General features: G+C 46.1%; 1 protein-coding gene across 5 annotated transcripts in view; it reads right to left on the bottom strand.

Moving 5' to 3' along the window:
- Positions 1 to 5775: 5775 nt before the first annotated feature.
- CSNK2A1 (casein kinase 2 alpha 1) overlaps positions 5776 to 22164 on the bottom strand; it is a 44523-nt gene continuing 28134 nt past the window's right edge. The window contains exons 1-13 of one of the 5 annotated variants that reach the window (XM_040331424.1): positions 19828 to 19928; positions 18252 to 18363; positions 16417 to 16518; positions 16259 to 16309; positions 14487 to 14546; positions 14027 to 14110; positions 13828 to 13938; positions 13608 to 13709; positions 13116 to 13216; positions 10446 to 10594; positions 10275 to 10361; positions 9900 to 9940; positions 6052 to 6138 (exon numbers count right to left, since the gene is read on the bottom strand). In XM_040331424.1, the coding sequence (XP_040187358.1) occupies positions 9927 to 9940; positions 10275 to 10361; positions 10446 to 10594; positions 13116 to 13216; positions 13608 to 13709; positions 13828 to 13938; positions 14027 to 14110; positions 14487 to 14546; positions 16259 to 16309; positions 16417 to 16518; positions 18252 to 18363; positions 19828 to 19928 (1074 nt within the window). In that variant the 3' untranslated portion in view covers positions 6052 to 6138; positions 9900 to 9926. Of the gene's footprint in view, positions 6139 to 9899; positions 9941 to 10235; positions 10362 to 10445; positions 10595 to 13115; positions 13217 to 13607; positions 13710 to 13827; positions 13939 to 14026; positions 14111 to 14486; positions 14547 to 16258; positions 16310 to 16416; positions 16519 to 18251; positions 18364 to 19827; positions 20008 to 22164 lie in introns of those variants that run through there. The other 4 variants (XM_040331423.1, XM_040331421.1, XM_040331420.1 and 1 more) reach the window with 4 other exon arrangements.

Here is a 22164-nt window from a genome sequence, read left to right on the forward strand (position 1 = left end):
AGGTCTGTGATGCTTCATTGAATGCTGCGCCCTTGTTATCCAGGGCGTCTGTTTCAGAATGGTTTTATGCACACGGTGGTGTAGTGCTTAACTCCATTACTTGGCAGCAAAAGAGTCATTGGTTCGAATCTGCACACTGACGCCAATCTGCCTGGAGCTTGCATTGTCGCTCCCTGTGTCTGTTTCCTCCGGGTACTCCGGTTTCCTCCAAAGACATGTGTGCATACACCTACATAATATACATACACACTATGTGTGTGTATTATTTAGGGGCAACCCTCCCAGGCCGTCAAAGGCCCAGCTGGGGGACTAATCTGTCCCTGGGTGCATAAGCCGATCACGCCGGCACCCAAATCCTGCCAATGTATATAGCCTTCCCTCCCTGTCTCTAGGTGGGAGGGGCGGCTTGCAGGTTCACAATTCAGTGAAACCTCCCTGCTCTCCGACTAGTGGGTCTGCGAGGTGGTCTCTTCGGAGTACTAGATAGGGTTTCCTCCTATCCACAGAACAAAGTTCTGTCCTTGTGTCTTCCCCTCCCGGCACGTCGGTCTGCCTTGGGCAGTGTGGGATTTGCTAAGCTGCAAGGTAATTTTACCTTTCCTGCAGGACGAGAGTTTTGGGGTTTTCTATGGGCCTCAGGCCCTAAATACCTTTGTGAACGTCGGGTAGTTCCGCATGGAATCCATTTGTTCGGTGGTAGCTGCGCTTCATCCGGGGGATGTCCTGACGTCCTCGGACATCAGGGACGCATACATGCATGTCCCGTTTTGCACATGTCACAGTGTTTTTTTCTGTGCTTCGTGATGAGAGAAGGGTCTCTGTCAGCCTGTGGCCCTCCCTTTTGATCTGGCGTCAGCACCATGGGTTTTCAGCTAGGAGCTCGCACTTATTTGAATTTTGTTGGGACAGCGAGGCTTTGCCTCATTGGCTACTTTGACGACTTTCTTCTGAGAGCAGCTTCTGTCTCCGACCTAGTGGATGGGTTATTCCCATTCAGACCCTCCGAAGATTCGGGTGGATGTTAAACGTTTAGGCCAGAAAGTGTAGCTCAGTGGCAGCAAGCCTGCCCTACATGTGTGCGACCCAGGGTTCAAATTATGGGCATGCTAGGTTCCGACTCAGCGTTGGAGTATCTAGTGTTGATCCAGACTCCTCAGTGGCAAGGTCCTTCTTCCCCTGGAGAAATTGCAGACTCTTCAGTCTGCGGAGAAGGTATTGGCATCACGCAATCGGTCTTCTCTCCGGGCGCCTGCTGGTTCAGGGTCTGTGGGTAGCCTCCTTCAAGGTGGTACTGTATGCCCAGTTCCACACCCTGGTTTTCCAGTGGAACTACTGTCCAGGTGGTAAAAATCTCTTGTCTCTGAAATCATTAGATTCCTGTGCGCCACCTAGTCAGAGTCTCTCTGAGTTGGTGACAGAGATTCCCGACTCTTCGGTCCGGGAAGTTGTTCCTTCCTTCCAGTGGTCGGTGTTTACGACGAATGCCAGCTCACGGGTTGTGAACCTGGAGGTTCACAAAACTGGGGGGTCCAGTCGGCCCTGAGTCGCTGGACTTGCGTGGACCTATGACCACACCTCCTTGAATGTGTCTGGTCTCGGTAGCTACCCAGGGTCGGGCCTGGCTAGTGCCTGGTGGAAGACCGCCTGGGAATACCAGGTGCTGTCTACTGTTCATTGTCCTACTATTTTAGGCGATCAGGCTATGCTTCTCCTTGTGGTCGACCAATCTGGTTTCAGCCGGACAACGCCACGGCCGTGGCTTCAGTCTACCATCAGGTATGCCGGCAGGCAGACTACTGGAGTCGCCAGATGCTGGACCAGGGCGACTGGTCTTTGTGCTTGGGGTGTTTCGGCTCCCTTGCAGGAGGTGAGCCTCACATGGCATGGATCTCCTGGCAGCTTGTCTCCGCCGCAAGGGTGTCAGTTAGTGGCCAGGTCTAGTGATCTTGTACAGACGCGTCAGTCGCGCTGGTGGCCCTGTGTTGTCTGTATCGGTGATTTTTTGCCATTCCTCCATGGTAGTTGCTTCCTCGGCCGCTCCACAGAGTGGATGCTGAGGAGATCCCGATGATTCTAATCGCTCCAGATTAATCTCGGCGTCCTTGGTACGCTGATATCGGGTGCCTGGTAGCGGAGGCACCCTGGCGATTGCCAGGGCAGGAGGTTCCTGTCTCAAGGTCCCATACTTCCTCCTGTTGTACAGTCACTGACTTGCTTAACATGGTTATTGGAAGCCAGACTTTAGGTGACCAGGGTCTGTCTGACTCGGTCATCTCAACAGGGCACCGTAGTCTTCTTCCGGAGGATCTACCGTCGCACCTCTCTTGGTGCGAAGGGATGGAGTGACGTCCACGGGCGTACTTTCAATGTCCAGGGTCCTGCTGTTTTTAAAGCTTGGATTGGATCTAAAAATTGCTTAAAGCACCGTTTGGGGGCAGATTTCAGCCTTGGCTGTGTTCTTTTAGTGGCCTTTTTGCGGCCTGTTCCCTGGTGGGTCCCCTTTTTTTGTGTGCAAGGGGTTTGTCATATACTTTCCCCTCTTGGCCCATCTCTTCCCCCATGAGTTTTGACTCTGGTGCTCTCGGTTCTTCAGGAACCTTCCTTTTGGAAACATCAGAGAGATTTTCTCTTGACACTATCTCAGAAGGTGGCCCCTTTAGTGGCCTTTACCTCTGTTAGAGGGGTTTCTGAGTTGGCGGTCTTGTCTTGCAAGCCGCCATGCTTGATCCCCCATAAGGATTAGGTGATGGTGCGCCCGCGACCTTCCCTTCTTCCGAAGGAGGTTTCGGCCTTTCATACTTTAGGCGTGGTACGCGCTTTGCGGGTATACCAGCCTACTACGGCTCCATTTCGGAGCTTCTGACTCTCTTTTGTGTCGGTGTCTGGTCCACAAAAGGGCCTGGCGGTCTCGTCGACCACCATTTCTCGGTGGATCGGGCAGGCCGTCATACAGGCCTATGCTCCTAAGGGCGGGCCCCCCTTTCCGGTCACGGCACTTTCGACCAGGGCAATTGGTGCTTCCTGGGTTTTTTTTTTCCCGACATCATGCGTCGGTCTCACAGGTGTGCGAGGCGGCGATTTGCTCGTCCGTTCACGCTTTTTCCAGAATTTACATGGTTGCTGTGAGTGCATCTTATGATGTTTTTTTCAGCCGCTAGTTTTTGCCGGCGGCTGTTTAAAGTTGCACCTCCTCCGTTGAGGAGCTCTGCTTGTTTTGGGGTGAAGTTAAAATTGTTTTTACTGATATATTTCCCACCCCTCGTTTTTTGACACTGCTTGGGGACGTCCCACTTGTCAAGATTTAAGGAGCTGTGTCCGTCCATGGACGATAAGAGAAAATAGGATTTTTTGTACTCACCGTAAAATCCTTTTCTCTGAAGTCCATGGACGGACACAGCTCCCACCCCTCCTTTTTAGGTTTGTACTGCTTGTTACGAACTGAGGCTGCAAGCTGCAGTGAGGAGGGTTATGTCTGGAGGGACCGCCCCCTGGGCGGGGCTGTTCAACTCTGTTAATGTAACATGTATTTAACTATTTAACATGTTTCTGCCTAGTCCTCTCCTGTAAACAGGGAACATAACCCACTTGTCAAGATTTAAGGAGCTGTGTCCGTCCATGGACTTCAGAGAAAAGGATTTTACGGTGAGTACAAAAAATCCTATTTTTGCTACAGGTAAGCCTATAATAAGACTTACTTGTAGCTACCCAGGACCTGCACGGTTTAAGAGATATCCCCTGTATTTGCATCCTTCCAATTGGCGCATGCGCAGTGAAGCAATGGCACGCACGTGCCATTGTTTTCAGTGACTGCGCTGTTACCGGCGGCTCCCGCGCGCATGTGCAGGAGTGACATCATGGCTCCAGCCAATAACAGAGAGAGAGAGAGAGAGACTTGTAAAGCGCAACACATGCGAACTGAATCACCTCTGGGCGCTGTATCCATTTCATGGGTAAGGAACCCCTTGACCTCAGAAGAGATGGGTTTTAATCTTTCTCCTGAAGGCCAAGTGGTCCGACTCCAGCACTGGAGCCACAATACCCAGAAGTAACTCCAGGACGACAGGTCACTTGGCCAGTGCGGTGTCGGGCACCACAGCGGGGGCTTCAAACCCAGGTGAGTATTACATAATGAGCTAGTATGCTATGCATACTAGCTCATTATACCTTAGTCTCCCCCCCAAAAGTGGGTTGACAACCACTTTAATACTACAACCAACATTTCCATTAAGATTTATATTCAACATCCAAACAATGGAGGTGAAAGCCATTTCAACAAAGCAACTTGAAGCTTATTATTTAGTAAATGCCGAGTAAAACCAAGCTGGTATCCCAAGGTGCCCCAGAGTACGACGAGAGGAAAGAAACATTACACATGAACCCAATAAAGGTGCTGAGCCATAAGACAGAATCTAACCTTGATAAATAAAACCATGTTTATTTACACCAAATAGTTCCAACATTAGATCTGTCACATGTGAAGGAAAAAAGCATCATCTGTCACTGGGACCGCTCTTTGCTGGACAACAGGGAGAAAAAAATGGGTGTAGGGAGAATTTTGTCGACTGGAACAAAAAAAAAAAAAATCTTTCTGGGGGTACAAGAGAAATAAAAACGGTTGTGGTGGATGTGGGGTGTCTTTAAACGGGACAGGAAAAAAAAAAAAAAACCCATGCTAAATGGGAAGGTGGAACATGGGCATCATTCTTACAGCTCCATGTAGGTAAAAGTTTGGGGGAGGAGGCATGGCAAGTGACGGAACAAGGTGCCACTCAGACAAAAAAAAAAAGTGGCGGGTGGGGGCAGTTTGGCTTAATGGGGCAAAACACTTAAGGTGGTTTCTAGGAAGCCTGTGATAGGCCCATTGGGGACTTGATATCGGGGGAAAAAAAAAAAAGATTAAGGAAAGAAATTTAATTATGAAATAAAATAGAGATATCTATCTCCAGAAATGTATTCTAAGCCTCCCCAGGCAGCATTCTTTTTCCAATCGGACAACTTTCTCTTTGGAAAGAGCACAGGAAGAGCCAACAAGCGTCTCGCGGCACGCCGCCAGCTATTAATATAATCTTAAAACAGGAAATCGCCTTATTTTGCCCGTTACTTTATTCCGCTGGCTGGTGGATTATTATGCCACCCAAAAATAAAAACAAACACACAAGACGTGGCTCCTGTTGCTCTATTGTACAGCTGTCTACAGAAAAGAAATAGAATCTAGAGCCTCTTTTTTTATTAAAGAAATTGTACCCGTCACGCCACATATCGTGGAGACTGCCATGCCGTGGCTTTGCCCGTTCTGCCTATGAATTCATTATGGACAGGTAGTCCAGTGGATGGCAGTCTCAACCATTTACACATGGTGGTGGTATACTAATATTTGTGGGTATATATATCAAAAACAAAAAGGCGCAATACCAAAACAGGAGGACATTGCAGCCCTGTATGGGGGAGGGGGGGGGGGGGGGTTGAATGGAAACCATGCAGATGCCAAATGACTGCCGAGTCACAGCAAAGTCCAGCCAGGAGGATTAAGGTACATGGCAAAACTGTCCCTCATCCCTCCCTCTGCAGCAGAAGACAGAGACAAGGTAATGAGGAGGAAAAGAATAGAAATTAAACAATGAAGTAAAAAGATAAACCATGAAACATCCAGGGAGATATTGGAGAGGGCCAAGTCCAGGATCCACGGCCCAGAGACATGAGTACCACCTGTGAACAGGTGCCATAACAAAAGTAAAAAACAAAACAAAAAAAAATAAAAAATTATTCAGCCTATAATAATTTTTTTTGTTTTTATATATAAATGACAGAACTACTATAGATCCACAAGCAACTGCTCAGACATGGCGCGTCCAGGGGGCATGGTTGTTCTTTGGGCAGCCCCCTCCCTCCACGGAAAGGTGGGAGATGTAGTCAGGTAGAGGGGCTGAGGTGTGTGGGGGGGTAGGGGGATTTTTTTATTTTTAATTTTCTTCTTCCCGGATCTGCTTGCCCTCTTCCTGACAGCGCCAGGACAGAAAAAACCCTACTGGGGGGCTCCAGCAGTGGCTGCGACGGGCGTCCCGAGGGTGTTGGTTGCAGAGATGACTGGTGATCCAGCTAGAGAACCTAGAGCTGAGGGAGTTGGCACCGTGGAAATCCCTGGTAAGAAGAAAAAAAAAAAAAAAAAAAGTCAGAAATGGCATGGGTGATTACACAAATACAAGTTTTTGTAGAGAAGAGCAGCAGCGGGTTCTGCAATGGCACCGAGCGACGCAAGGAGGCCCTGGATTTCTTTTGCAAAGAGGCCAAATCTAAAACTTTACCATTATGCAGAAGTGTACATTCTTTAAATGTGCAGTTAATGTGTATTTGATTATCCACTTCCCACCGACTTGGCACATATATGTGGCGGGTGGGCATAAAAGCCAAGTGGCACATATATGCAGCCTTAAGTAAACACTTAACTGTGCTGAGAGCGCACTCCCATCACAGTAAAGGGTACTGGAAAGCTCCTGATGCAAAACTTGCGATTGGGAGATTTCTTATCATGTGACTGCCACTCACAGGGGGGGTCACATGATCAGAAAATCCGCCACCCACATTTACACCTACTTAAAGCGGGAGTTCACCCGAAAAACAATTTTTAACATTAGATTGAGGCTCATTTCGTCAAGGGGAATCGGGTGTTTTTTTTTTTTAAATCGAAGTACTTACCGTTTTAGAGAGCGATCTTCTCCGCCGCTTCCGGGTATGGTCTTCGGGACTGGGCGTTCCTATTTGATTGACAGGCTTCCGACGGTCGCATACATCGCATCACGAGTAGCCGAAAGAAGCCGAACGTCGGTGCGGCTCTATACGGCGCCTGCGCACCGACGTTCGGCTACTCTTGGAAAATCGTGACGCAATGTATGCGACCGTCGGAAGCCCGTCAAATAGGAACGCCCAGTCCCGCAGCCCATACCCGGAAGCGGCGGCGAAGATCGCTCTCTAAAACGGTAAGTACGGCTTCGCTTTTAAAAAAAACCACCCGATTCCCCTAGACAAAATGAGCATCAATCTAATGTTAAAAATTTAGTTTTTGGGTGAACCTCCACTTTAAAGCAAGGGTAGGCAACGTCGCACCTCCAGCTGTGGTGAAACTACAAATCCCATCATGCCTGTGATTGTCAGGGTCTTGCAGTTGCAAAACAGCAGGAGGGCTGAGGTTGCCTACCTTTGACTTTAAGCAGGGGTCTCAAACTGGCGTCCCTCCAGCTGCTGCGAAACTACAAGTCCCATCATGCCTCCGCCTGGGGGAGAGTCATGCTTGTAACCGTCATCCTTGCAACGCCTTATGGGACCCGTAGCAACCCATAAGAATGAAAGTATTAAAATCCAGATACATTAAAATTGTACTTCGACTTCTCATGAATGTTTCTGTGCAGCCTTCTTTTTCAGGCATAAACTATATAGAATACAACCCTCCCCCACTTCCTTTTCTACAGTGATGCCTTGCAGGGTCTGCTTGCATACACAGCGTTGTCACCCTAAGCTGCATGCTCATGTCTGACAAGGCTGCCAACACATACAGCCAGCGCTGCTATACAGAGCACCAAAAACCCATGTGCCTGATGCATCGTGGGACTTGTAGACCTGCACCAGTAGCAATATGTGCACAGCCATAGGAACTTCAAACTGTATGTAAACAATACATTTCTCATATTTACTCCCCAGTGGTCTGCTAAAACCTTCTAGCACCCCCCCCCCCCCCAATCTCCATAACCTTTTCTTGTGCACAGAAAGCCATTGGCAAACAAGAAAATGTTATGTAGGGGGAGGTGTAATCAGAAGTAAGCTATGTATAAACCCCTCTGCTTTGCAATTCAGTGTAAAAATGCCAGGACGGTAGGAGCGCACCATTTCCAGCATATCTATTTATAAAAAATCTGATTGGTGTTTATCAAAAAAAAAAAAAAAAGTGTATCAAGTAGAGTGGAGAGGGATTAGAAACCCTGTTAGGTAGATAGCCTCTCTATTTGTCCCGTTTACCATTATTATTGAAAGTAAAAAAGAAAATCCCACATTTTGGGTTGTCCCCAGAAATGTAATAGAGGGGAAAATCTTCCAATGGAGACACGAGATCTGGAAGGTCCCCAAGGAATTCCCTTACTTAGCAGGGATTTCCTTTCACTTCCTGTTTGGCCATGGGACAGGAAGTGAAGGAAAATCTCCCCAAAGTAGGGAAATTTGTTGCGGATCCCCGGGTCAAGAGAACCATAGGAAGATATTTCCCTTGGATTACTTATCTGGGGGCAACCCAAAATATTGCATTCTTTTTTTTTTTACTTTCAACAATGGTGAACAGATTGGGGGGGGGGGGAGAAAAAAAAATTGGGGGCGGCAATAACCCTTCTTTGTGCTATCCAAAATACTTCAACCTATACTTCCTTCCATATAAGAGGTACATGGATTCAGATTTTTCTGGTTATTGCACTTTAGAGATTCTCTATAGATATGTTCAACTTGTTTCTTTAGAGAATTTCTAAGGCAAGCCACACATTAAAGGGGTGGTTCACCCTAAAAACTACATTTTTTTTATTACACTGGCCCCCCACATTACAATACGATTAAGGCTCTTACCTTTGTACAGCATATTCACCCGTGCATCCGGGTTGCGAGTCCCGCGGGAGTGGGCGTTCCTAACATGTCTGTGATTGACGTTTTGACCAAAAACTAGCTCCCCCCCATCGCGTAAGCCGCATCACGATTGGCGAAAGGAGCCGAACGGCGATGCGCAGTATAGCGCCGACTCGCCTCCTTTCGCCAACCGAGACGCGGCTTACGCGACGGGGGGAGGGGGGGGGGGGAGCTTGTTTTTGGTCAAAACGTCAATCACAGACATGTTAGGAACGCCCACTCCCGCGGGACTCGCAACCCCGAAGCCACGGGTGAATATGCTGTATACAAAGGTATGTACAGCATCAAAAAAATAATAATAGCCTTAATCGTATTGTAATGTGGGGGGCCAGTGTAATAAAAAAATAAATAAAAAAAATAGTAGTTTTTAGGGTGAACCACCCCTTTAACCAATTTTCTTGGCTTGTAGGAAAGAAGATTGCTAGATTCACCCCCCCCCATCAACACTGAATCCCTCCGGCAAAGCTATTGTATCCTGAGAGCGGGAGGTTTCCCAGCCGTCAGAATACAACAATCAATGGCCGCTGAAAGTGATCACGTATTAATAAAAACCAGCCCATCCATACATGGATGGAAATTCCTTCTAAACCTGACAAATTCCAATCAGTCTGCGGCCCATAAGTTCACATTCATATTCAGGGTGTAACATGTTACAGATGTACTGGCTCCCACTCTCCTGTTCTGACAGCTAGCGAGGGATCTTCTAAGACCCCTTTCACACTGAGGAGTTTTTCAGGCGGTACAGCGCTAAAAATAGCGCCGCTATACCGCCTGAAAAACTCCTGCCCAGCAACCTCAATGTGAAAGCAAGAGGGCTTTCACATTGAGGCGATGCGCTTCCAGGAGAGAAAAAAATCTCCTGTCAGCAGCATCTTGGAAGCGGTGAGAGGAGCGGTACGTATACTGCTCCTTCCCATTTAAAACAATGGGAAACCGCGGCAATACCAACCCGCAACCCTCTGCAGAGGCGCATTGCGGGCGGTATTAACCATTTATTGGCCACTAGCCAGGGTTAATACTGCACCGCTAGCGGCTGAATCCCGCGGCAAATCCGACGGTATAGCGCCGCTATTTTTAGCGAAGCTATATCGCCACCGCGCCTCCCGCCCCAGTGTGAAAGGGGCCTAACAGTTTCTAGTGGTAGTTTTAGACTAAATACAGCAGTCACATCCACACCTTAGGATAAATCACCTATACCTTGGTCAAGATGCATTTAAGGCTGTAAATACAAGAAATGTGCTTACTGGACATCTTATACTGAGGGAAGAGCTTCACGGAAGTGGACCTGTTACATAAAGATTTGTCAAACATTGATTGCAATACAGACTTGATGATCAAGAAGTTATCAGACCCGTTTTTGTGGTAAGTGCGAAATAAAAATACAATGTGGATCACAAGAAACTTTGAGGAATACACCCAACTGTGCAGTTTTTCTGCCACAAGATGGAAGACCAAACAGATGATTTCTAGGAAGGAGCCCAATTACAGGTGCATAATTAAAGTGCACATTGACAGTGTGATCATCCGTATACAAGGAACCACCACCAGAGGGAGCCATGCTACACCTGCCAAGGACTGACCTGACTTGTCACGGACACTGGACTTGGGCTGGGACTGACCTGACATCATACTGGCGCTACTGACTGGGGTGCTGCCGCTGGGCATGTTAGAGGTGCCCATCCGAGACTGGTCCTTCACAATGGGGTCTGCAAGGAAAGGCACAGCATGAGAAGTGACTCTTATCCTGTTCAGTAATGGGGGGCTTGGGGCGAGGTGGGATCGATACTCACAGAAGTATGGGTGGTCCATGGCTTCACGAGCGGTCAGTCGTGTCTGGTGATCGTATCGCAGCAGTTTGTCCAGGAAATCCAGAGCCTCTGGACTGACCAGGTGCTGATTCTCACTGTGCACAAAGCGCTCCCACCGCTTACGGGAATGTCTGGAGGACGAAAGAGAATAGAGCAAAGTTTAAGGGAGAGGCAATTAAATCCATGTCTGAGAAAAGGAAACTGTCCATAGAAAAACTGGCAAACATTAACATGGCTGCCAGCATGCAAATACACTTCCCCTTTAATACCAACATGCAACAGCATTTTCTTCCCAGAAGGCATGGAGGTGCCAGCACTACACTGGCCTTCCAGATTAAATCCACAGGAATAAAAATGCACCAAAAGTTCCCAGCCCCCTCTTCCTCATCTGAAAGGCTGGGTGTTGATGCAATGAACCAGATCTCTCAGCTTTCTTGACCAGTAACCAAAGTATACAAGTAGAAACCTCAACCCTACACAAGCTTTAAGACAGGTAAGACTTGGGTTCACTTTGGGAGAGCAAAACCAACCCTGCGACTTAAAGTGATTGTAAAGTCTTGTTTAAAAAAAAAAAAAAAAGCACAATATGTTATACTTACCTCCTCTGTGCAGTTGGTTTTGCAGAGCAGCCCGGATCCCCCCCTTCTCAAATCCCGGCCCCTCCCTCTTAAGTGCCCCTCAGCCAGCAGCTTGCTACAGGGGTTACCCAAGCCGAGTCAGAGCTTTGTATATACATTCAGACACAGAGCCCTGACCTGGCCCGCCCCCTCTCCCCCAATTGGCTGACTGACAGCTGTGGGAGCCAATGGCGCCTTTACGCTGTCTCAGCCAATCAGGTGGTGTCTCCTGGATGGCTGAGGGGGGACCGTGGACATCGCTGGAGAAAGGAGCTCAGGTAAGTAATTAGGTGGTCCTGGGGAGGCTGCTACACAAGCATTTTTCATCTTAATGCATCAAGATTAAAAACCTTCTGCCTTTACAACTCTTAAAGTTAAATGGCTCCATGTTTTGTTTTCTTTGTAATATTTTTGCACAGAGCAGCCCCTTACCTCCTCTTCTGGAGTCCCCCTGTCAGAAGGTATTGAAAGGTTTTTACCTCAATACAGAGAATGCATTGAGGTAAAACACCTTTTGACTTTTAAAGTCACCTTAACCTTGAGTACAGCAAAAAACGAATGGAATGTTTACCATTTCTAAAGCGCTTTATAAAACTTTTTTTTGCATTCTGTATTCATTGAAAAAATTATGTTTTCACACTTTACAGGAGGAGGAAAAGACAAAATGTAGTCTTGAAATCAAATAAGAAAAAACAAATTTCAAGGCTGCCTGTTTAGGCAAGACATTGTAAATTGGGTTTATGTTGATCACCTAAGACAGGGGTGTCAAACTCCATTTCATCTCGGGCTGCACCGGCAGTATGGTTGCCCTCAAAGGGCCAGTTGTGCACTCGGCGTGAGCTATGTACAAAGCGCAGGGTTTAGGGATGTGCTACCTACAAAGTGCAGAGTTCAGGGGTGTACAGTTTACAGAGTGCAGGGTTGAGGAAGTACCTGGAGAGACCTTTTAGAGCCGCAAGCCACCCAAGGCAAAGCTGTCCTTGTTCGCAGGAGGCTTCAGTGTTTACAGGTGACAGTGGGGAGCAGGGGTTACATAGTTAGTCAGGTTGAAAAAAGACACAAGTCCATCCAGTTCAACCACAAAAAAAAAAAAAAGGGGGGTGAGAGCTGGAGGCGCCATGTTCCAACTGAAAAACTGGGAGTGAGGGCCAAATGACAGCCGGATTTGGCCTTGCTTTTGACATATGGGACCCAAGACATTTTTAGAACAATGTTCAAATTTTAATACCACCAAGGTCCTGGTATACCACCCTAGCCTAGCCACATCATATTAAGTATAGATTTCCACCGGTAGGGTTACACGCTATGCACCACATTCCTACACCTGGGTACACCCATCACAGAGCTTAATCATATCATGTGGCTATATCAGTTATAGCTGGCTATTGGAAAAGGGTACTTGCATTATCATCCCATATTTATCTGTTCCGGTGCCATGTGTTGGGTATTCTAAATGAGGAAGAGTGGCCAAAATTCACTAGAATTCTGTTGAGAGAAACACTTCTTAGCTCGCAAGGCCATAGCAATTAAATGGAATCAATTAGATGGTGACCCAGATCCTCCTATTTAAAAAAATATATATATCTTTGAACATAGGGGCTGCCCCACTAAATACAATAAGGTGTGGGACCCCTTGGTGTTCATGCACTCTCACAGCTACCTGACAGCTTAGAGCCTATACTTGGTTTATAGATCTGGACGTGCTCATACCTCCATGCCCGACTCCCCATTACTTAGTTAATAAGTGACTGGATGTCATCAGTTTATGTGAAAAATGTATCATTGATCTCTGTAAATATGATACGCAATTGTTTACTGAACTGTATTTTCATTGTGCTCATGCCGAGCACCTTGGTCATTGTACCAACATGTCTTTTTTTGTACATCTGGTCAAAGTATAGGTTCCCTTTAACCAGCATCTCTGCCAAATAAGGTGGAAGCAGCAGAAGACTGGACAACTGCAGAGTAAAATATACACAATGTCACACACACACACAAAAAAAAAAAAAAAAAAAAAAAAAAAACACACGCTTACCTGCCCAAAATGTCATTGAAGCGAGGATCCAGTTCAATATTGTACTTATCAATGTAATCATACAGGTCTTCTGTTCCCAGAACTTTGGCTATTCTCACCAGCTGAGAAAGAAAATAAAAATGGTTGGTCAGGTAGTAAAGACCAACGAGCTGCTGCAAATGTAAGGGCCCTTTTATACTAGATTTTCTATTAAAGCGGGGATATGCAATTAGCGGACCTCCAGCTGTTGCAGAACTACAATTCCCATGAGGCATAGCAAGACTCCGGCAGCCACAAGCATGACACCCAGAGTCAGAGGCATGATGGGACTTGTAGTTTTGCAACAGCTGGAGGTCCGCTAATTGCATATCCCTGTATTAAAGCATAAAGTTCCCGCAATACTTTGTGAGACTTGCATTAAAGTTGCATGCCAAAGTCACACAGGGGCCTGACTTTGAAGTCCGGGCAAGTGTGAACCCGGGCTAACGCACAGGATTGACTGCAGAGACTCACCTGATCATAATTATCGTGTCCATGGAAAAATGGCTCCTTTCTGAAGATCATGCTGGCTAACATACAGCCCAAGCTCCACATATCTAGACTGTAATCATACATCTGCAACACAAGTTATTACAAGGAGAGAAGATTAAATCAAAATGAAGGTCTGGCAAACAATCGCCACGCCACCCTCACAAACATACACCAACCAGCAGACAGCCCGCCACATGCTTACCTGATAATCGACAAGCAGCTCTGGCCCTTTGAAGTATCTGGAGGCGACTCTCACATTGTATTCCTGGCCCGGGTGATAGAACTCTGCGAGACCCCAATCTATTAGTCGGAGCTGGAGGGAGAGAGAGGAAAAAAAAGAAAGTTGCAATTTGTTTTCCTTTGATGGGAAGTTCCTGGAACATTGTGCGGACGTTGCATACCTTTCTGTGCTCGTGATCAATCATAACGTTGTGAGGTTTCACGTCCCTGTGCATGATACCCATACTGTGACAATAATCCAAAGCCTGAGGGGGACAAAACATTGAAGAAATGTACAAAAAACGTTACTACTTTCCTTCACAGCATAAATATTACATGAGGCCCAACAGGTATAAATGGTTAATAGATCAAAGCATTCTACACGGTCATGAAAAGGCTACTTAGTTTACAATGCTCTTTGAAAACAGAAATACCCAATTAGTTCAGCATTAAACACACAGAAAAAAAATGTATCCTTTAATAGCAGGATCTATATCAAATACAACAGCATATAGCCATACACACCGACAGATAATGTTGCATGATATTCATTATACTAGGCATGAATACAGTGTCTCTTTCCCCAGCACAACACTAGAGACACACAACTCCCAGAGATAGAAAGTAAAGTGCTTGACATACCTTTAATATTTCATACATATAGAACCTAATGTCGTAATCTGTTAGAGTTTGATATAACTGCTGTGGAGAGGAAAGAACAAAAGGCTGGTTAGTACATAATCTTGGAGGAAATTGCAGCATCCTTACAATACATGTATAAATGGTGATCTTGGCTTTAAAAGGCATGTCCTGCCAACATATTTTTCTTTGTTTTTGATGGGGGTTAGAAGAAGCAGTCGGGTTTTTACTGCCATCTAATTTATGGACTTCACAGGACAACAGTCTTTTGCCCCTGGGTTCTACTACCACCTTGTTCCCAGTATGCCTCAGATTTGAAATAAAGAAGTACCAAGACCATCATCGTAAACAGAGGGATGGACATTAAAAAATAGAAATTGTTACGACTATTAAGGGACAAAGATTTTCATCTGAGGGACGTCCAGAAGTAGTCCAACTGAAGGGTGAGCAAAACAGAAAACATTGCCAGTAAGTGAAGTGAAGGTGGGAGGAGAAAAGAAGAATGTGAGAAGAAAGAGAAAGAAGGGGCAAGGAAAAAAAGAGAGAAAGAAGGGGCAAGGAAAAAAAGAGAGAAAGAAGGGGCAAGGAAAAAAAGAGAGAAAGAAGGGGCAAGGAAAAAAAGAGAGAAAGAAGGGGCAAGGAAAAAAAGAGAGAAAGAAGGGGCAAGGAAAAAAAGAGAGAAAGAAGGGGCAAGGAAAAAAAGAGAGAAAGAAGGGGCAAGGAAAAAAAGAGAGAAAGAAGGGGCAAGGAAAAAAAGAGAGAAAGAAGGGGCAAGGAAAAAAAGAGAGAAAGAAGGGGCAAGGAAAAAAAGAGAGAAAGAAGGGGCAAGGAAAAAAAGAGAGAAAGAAGGGGCAAGGAAAAAAAGAGAGAAAGAAGGGGCAAGGAAAAAAAGAGAGAAAGAAGGGGCAAGGAAAAAAAGAGAGAAAGAAGGGGCAAGGAAAAAAAGAGAGAAAGAAGGGGCAAGGAAAAAAAGAGAGAAAGAAGGGGCAAGGAAAAAAAGAGAGAAAGAAGGGGCAAGGAAAAAAAGAGAGAAAGAAGGGGCAAGGAAAAAAAGAGAGAAAGAAGGGGCAAGGAAAAAAAGAGAGAAAGAAGGGGCAAGGAGAAGAAGAGAGAGAAAGAAGGGAGAAGGAGAGAAAGAAGGGAGAAGAAGAGAAAGAAGGGAGAAGAAGAGAAAGAAGGGAGAAGAAGAGAAAGAAGGGAGAAGAGTGTTTATATGGAGGTTCATTGATGATAGTGGGAAATGTCCCATTTGTGAGTGCCATGATGCTGCACATGTGATCAGTTCAGACACCAGCCATTGGCTGGTTTGACAGTTTGGTTGAGAGCACAACCAATAGGAGTGTTTTACGTGCCAGAAATGGAACCATTTTATGGATGAGTTTACTTTCACTTTAAGCTGAAGTACCAGTTTTGGGTGGAGCTCCGCTTTAAAAGGCCTTGTTTCTGTGCATAGCTGTGAATTACAATAATATAGATTTGCTTAAAGGCCGGTTTTGTAGGGCTTGTATTTTTCGGCTCCTCTTATAAGGTAGGTTCAAGTCTGCCTAAAGTAAGGCCGGCCATACATGGTTCAAATCTCAACCGGTTCAGCAGGATGGGCAGGCTGAATGTACCAAGTTGATCGTTGGATCAACCTGTGTACAACCAGCCTGCTGGATTCGCTTGCAATTATCACAAGTGTCTGCTATAGTTGAGCTTTAAATTTCAGGTAAATTGTGCAGTACCTCAAGATGTGGACTCTGAAAACAGACTACAGCACTAAGCTCAGGTCTCACCTTAAAATCTGTGTTGTTGACATGTTCAAATACCAGCGCCGGCGTTCTGGACTGTAGGGAATACAACAGAGAGAGTTACAAACATGAGCAGGCCTAGGCGGGATCAGTAGTCAGGATCATACATGTTGGGAGAAGGAGGAGATATAAAGTCAGCTCACCACAGGATCTTTCACTATGTCAGCCAGTGTGATGATGTTGGGCCCGCCTCGCAAATTCTCCAGAATCTTGATTTCACGCTTAATTTTCTTCTTCTTCACAGGCTATAAATAAAAAAGGTGGAGAGGAAAGGTGTTAGGTGTGGTAATGAATGAACGTGGGCTGAGGAGACGCGGCCGATTCAGTACACATGCTGTCTGTTAGGAAGTTGGGCACTTTTTTTTTTTTTTTTACTTAAAGTGGGATTCCACCTGCAATTTTTTATTTTTTTTAAAGTCAGCAGCTACTAACCGTGTAGCTGCTGACTTTTAATAAGGACACTTACCTCTCCTTCCTGCCTGCGCTGATGGGCCCCCCCGATGCCTGGATCGGTGCAGGTCCTGCGCCGCCATTCACACCAAGCCTTACGGCTTCACTGCCCATTTCCTACTGCGCTTGCGCCGAATTGTGAATGGGCGGCTGCTCTCTGGGAACACACACACAGTTCCCAGAAAGCAGCACACCCCATTCACTAGGAGAAGATGAAGAAAATGACAGACCGCGGTTATGGAAGAGGCAGATTACGGACTTCCGCATAGCAACATGTATTTTGGGTGAGTATAACACTTTTTTTTTTGATTTTTGGGCTAAAAATTTTTTCCTGGGTGGAACTCCACTTTAAGATATGGACTTGAAACGGAACTTCGCTCTCAATCCACTGTTATTTTAACCCTCATACTGCTAGCATTAGTAAATAGATATGATCTACATTCACATTTGTATTTAAGCGGCCAGGAAAATATATTTGTGTGGAATCCCCTATAGCAGTCCCAGTTCTTTTAAGCCAAAAAAGCCTTGCCTACTGGTAGGTACATGGCTTCCCCAGAAAGTACAAAAAGGATGAAGAAACGAAGAACATAAAAAAAAAAAAAAAGTTTTACTGTGGTCCTTTTAGTGCAGTTGTCTGCAGGGAATGGCTGGGACTGGTGTCTCACAGAAAAATATTTAGACGTGCAGATGGGTCAGTCCAGGCAACAGGCCAGGGTTTGTACAGGCGGCAGGAAAAAAAGACACTACCACTGGTGTGGCGGTGGACAGGGGGGACACTACCACTGGTGTGGCGGTGGACAGGGGGGACACTACCACTGGTTTGGCGGTGGACAGGGGGGACACTACCACTGGTTTGGCGGTGGACAGGGGGGACACTACCACTGGTTTGGCGGTGGACAGGGGGGACACTACCACTGGTTTGGCGGGGGTCTTTTTTCAATTTATTTTACATACGGTCACCAGAGCAGTGCTGTGTTACCGTAGGGACACACTACTGCTCTGGGGGAGAGATTGTTTTGTTTTTTCTTTTATCGATTGCTTATACAGTGATTATCACTGTAATAGGCAATCATTTCTCTGTGTGTTTGGCATCTATTCATGATATCATTGTTTACCATTAGGCTAGCTGTTATTGGCAACATCCATCACATGGTACAGTCACTGTGGCAAATCAGACATAACCGTAGTAAGCAATATTATGAATGACAGCCACTGTTTATTACTGGACATGTGATCACTGCGATTGGTCACAGCGTACCAGGGCACAGCAGACCAGTACCGATCACGTCGCTTCTGGGACGACGTACTGGTTAAGTCCTCCCAGAACGACACTTGTTCCATCCGGCTGTATATGTACAGTGGCCAGGCTGGAAGCAGTTAAGTAATAAAAAAACAATCCGATGTTCCTGCACCAGCACGAATCAAAGAAAAAACATTTGAGCTACACTTTAATCTACCCAAGATTGATCAAGAAGGAACGTTTTGCCGACACCTAAAATGCCTTCTGGAGATAAACAAAGCTACTGACCTTGAGAATTTTAACCACAACTTTCTCGTTATTGGTGATGTTGATGGCTTCAAAGACTTCGCTGTACTTGCCCCGACCAAGTTTTCTCACCAGCTGGTAGTCATCCTGGTTCCTGTAGTGAAATGAGATAGTTGTTCATATCTTCACTGCTAAACATTGGACAAGTGCTTTATCTACACAATACAATCATGAATCTGATCAGGGAAGGACTTTGGCCTTTGTAGTCAGATCTCAATCCCGTTCCTAGTAATAGAAAGCACCAGAGTGCTATCAGATCAGGGACTCTGCACTCCATTGTGCTTAATGACTCTCGTCACCTACCAGGAAGAGTCTGAATGCTGCTTAAAGCTGAATTCTGGCATAACAGCTAAACAGAGGGATCAGTAACTGGCTAAAAGGATTATAGATTCTTATTAGACACCCTTGTGATTCACAAAGTACTAAAAAGGTCAAGCATAACATGTTTTCTGATAAGGAAACCCATACGGCTCATATCCTCCTCCTCAATGCACCGCCTGTTCCTTCCTGTACTCTACCATCCTGTAAGTACGCCCCCTTCTGACAGCACTGTGCAGCCCATCAAGGATAACCATTTCCCCCAGTCTGGGGCCTGGTGAAGGAGGATACAAGGAACTGCCATTTAATAGCCAAGGATCATGCATCTTCATCAGTGGTAGCAATGGCCAACAGAAATCATGAGCCAGACTGATGGTAACGTGGTAGCAAGACTAACCACTGGGGCGGTGTAAGCAGTAAAGCGTCGCCAAAACTAGCGGCCAAGGATTAAAAGTGCCAGTGTTGCGGTGCTTTCGAATCGCTTTGTCAGCGGTGACCATTCATTTCAATGAGCAGGGCGTTTTGAGAGCGCCGTATACAGCCGCATCGCCCCAAAGATGCTGCTTGCAAGACTTTTTACCATTCTGCAAGTTCACCGCCCCAGTATGAAAGCACTAGGGCTTTCACACCGGGGTGGCTTAAGAGGCACTTTACAGGCACCATGTTTAGTGCTAAAATGCCTGTAAAGCACCCCAGTGTGAAAGGGGTCATAGTAACACTTTAAATTTGTTAGTATATCCCAATCTGCTAGTGCAGGGATCCTCAAACTACAGCCCTCCAGCTGTTGTAGAACTACACATCCCATGAGGCATTGTAACACACTGACATGACTAGGCATGATGGGAATTGTAGTTCCTGAACAACTGGAGGGCCGTAGTTTGAGGACCCATGTGCTAGTGCATCCAAAACTCCACTTCACCCAAACTGACCATGGTGGTGTCCCAATGTGCCCCTTAAAAACGGTGGCACTCTAATACAGGTGGTGTGTTACTGGCCAGGTCAGCAGGTGAAAACAAACATTACTAGCCACTACATCCCTAATGATTGGTACGCTACAATAAATTACATTTTTGATTTTGGGTTTAACACCACTATAAGCCCGAGAGGGCCCGATGAATACCCATCTAGTTGTTGAAGCACCCCACCAAACCGTGCATCTCAGCAAAGCTCAACTCAGACAGGAAAGACTTGAATATGATCCCTATTCTTCTCCCTTACATTACGTGCTTCCAGAACTCACCCCCATTCTACAACATGTGACTCGTAGTCCCAATACTCCCGAGGTCTGTGTGTGTTCACATCCGTGTAGACACGGGCCCGGCTTGGCACAGGTCCCGACATGGCGGTCAGGTTGGCGGCCAAAGATGGACAGCAACGTTACAAGTCCGGTACAAGCAGATGGATAAGGGAGGAGAAGTTGCTGTAAAAGAAAAAAAAAAACATACATATTATTTACATGTCAAGAATCATCCTGTTTACTTATTCATCCCTTATACTTGGCCCCAACTAGCACTACCTACATATTAAAAACGTCTCCTTCACCAACCCACCCCACCACCCTCATTCACAGTGCTCACTTCTGTACACACACGATTGGTTCGTCTGATGAAAACGGGCCGATGGACTGTATTCATCGGACGAACCGATCGTGTGTGGGCCCCATCGGTGAAAAAAAATAGAACCTGTTTAAAAATTATCTGATGGTTAAAAAAAACGATCGTCTGTGGGGAAATCCATCGGTCAAAAATCCACGCATGCTCAGAATTAAGTCGACGGAAGCATTGAACATCATTTTTCTCTGTTTTACGTCACCGCTTTGGACACGATCGGATTTTTAACTGATGGTGTGTAGGCAAGACTGATGAAAGTCAGCTTTATCATATATCTGATGAAAAAATCCATCGGACCGTTTTCATCGGATGAACCGATCGTGTGTACGTGGCATTAGTGTTTGTAAATGGACAAGGTAATGCGTTGTTACAAGGCACCACACTATATTTTTTTTTTTAGTTAAAAAATAATCGAAATATTTACGCATCACTGTGTAGATAAAGCGTACACACCACTGCACGTGTATGGTGTGAACTGGTCAACACCGCTCAATGGACGAGCCCATAGAGCAGTGATGGCGAACCTCGGCACCCCAGATGTTTTGGAACTACATTTCCCATGATGCTCTTGCAATCTGCAGTGTAGTGGAGCATCATGGGAAGTGTAGTTCTAAAACATCTGGGGTGCCAAGGTTCGCCATCACTGCCATAGAGGGCCAGCTGCAGCTTGGATCATCAAAACTATTATAGAGGCTTTATATACCAACAGTTTGCAGAACAATTTATAAAAATAAAGGTAAACAGTACTGTTAGAGCCGGATCACACCGAGGCGACTCAGTCGCCTGACAAGTCGCTTCCCATTCTATTCAATAGAACCGTTCTAATAGGAGCGACGCAAGACGCTCTGACTTAGAAAAAGGTTCTTGTACGACTTCGGGGGCGACTTGCATTGACTTCAATACAGAAGTCATTTTGTAAGTCGCCTCTGAAGTCTTCTTCAGGACCGCTTGCCGAGTCGCCCCCGAAGTCGTGCCGCCCCAGTGTAAACCGGCTCTTACAATACACAAGTTTAGGAAATTCCTGCTTCTAAGAGCTTACAATCTAAAAAGCATTAGAGTTTACAATCTAATTTAGTCGTAAAGTAAGAACGAGGAATGCAAGATTATAATTTAAGTACTTTTATGTCCGAAGGTGACCTACGAAGCAATTCTGAGTAGGGCTGCAACGGATCACAGGTGATCCGTACGGGTCACCCGCTTCGGATCGGAACACACTGTGATCCGCGGATTGCCGCGGCCCCCGGAGCTAGGCCGAAGCCTTTCCCAACGTTATGGCCGCGGCTTCGGTCTACCTCCGGAGCCGCGGACATAACATTAGGAAAGGCCGCGGCTTCAGCCTAGCTCCGGAGCCGCGGCCATCTTGGTACACCCGGCAGCGGCCCTCCTCCTCTGTTTACACCCACAGAGGAGGAGGAGAGTATTGTCTTTGGTAATATGGCACTTCTGTCTCTAAAACAAAGCTTTACCCGCCTTTGATAAAAAGCCCACAGTAAAATCATACAACACATACTTTAGTTGCATGACATTACCCTAGGGCTTGCAGCATGGTACCTCTCTGCACATAGTAACATGATGTTCTAGCTAATATTACATACATGGATATTACAGTTGGGGGGGGGGTGAGAGATGTGGATATTACAGTGGGGGAGAATTTATTTTTATTTCTTTTTTGCCGATCCGAAAAATGATCCGATCCGTGACTCCTGATCCGAGGAACGATCCGAACCGTGAGTTTTTTGATCCGTTGCACCCCTAATTCTGAGGGAGCAGGAAACAGTGGTAAGGGTCTGAATCTGTCACAGTTACTCTCAGAGATCTCAAGAGATCCAAGGGCAGTGATCGGACATGGAGAAAGGGGAATACCTGACCATTGGAGACCCAGACAGTTTTGGCAAAACCAAGCCAAACAGATAGAACAAGAAATATATATATATTTTTATTATCTCTCTCTGGCACGTATATCAATA

The sequence above is a fragment of the Rana temporaria genome, chromosome 12 (assembly GCF_905171775.1).
Source record: "Rana temporaria chromosome 12, aRanTem1.1, whole genome shotgun sequence".
Lineage (NCBI taxonomy): Eukaryota > Metazoa > Chordata > Amphibia > Anura > Ranidae > Rana > Rana temporaria.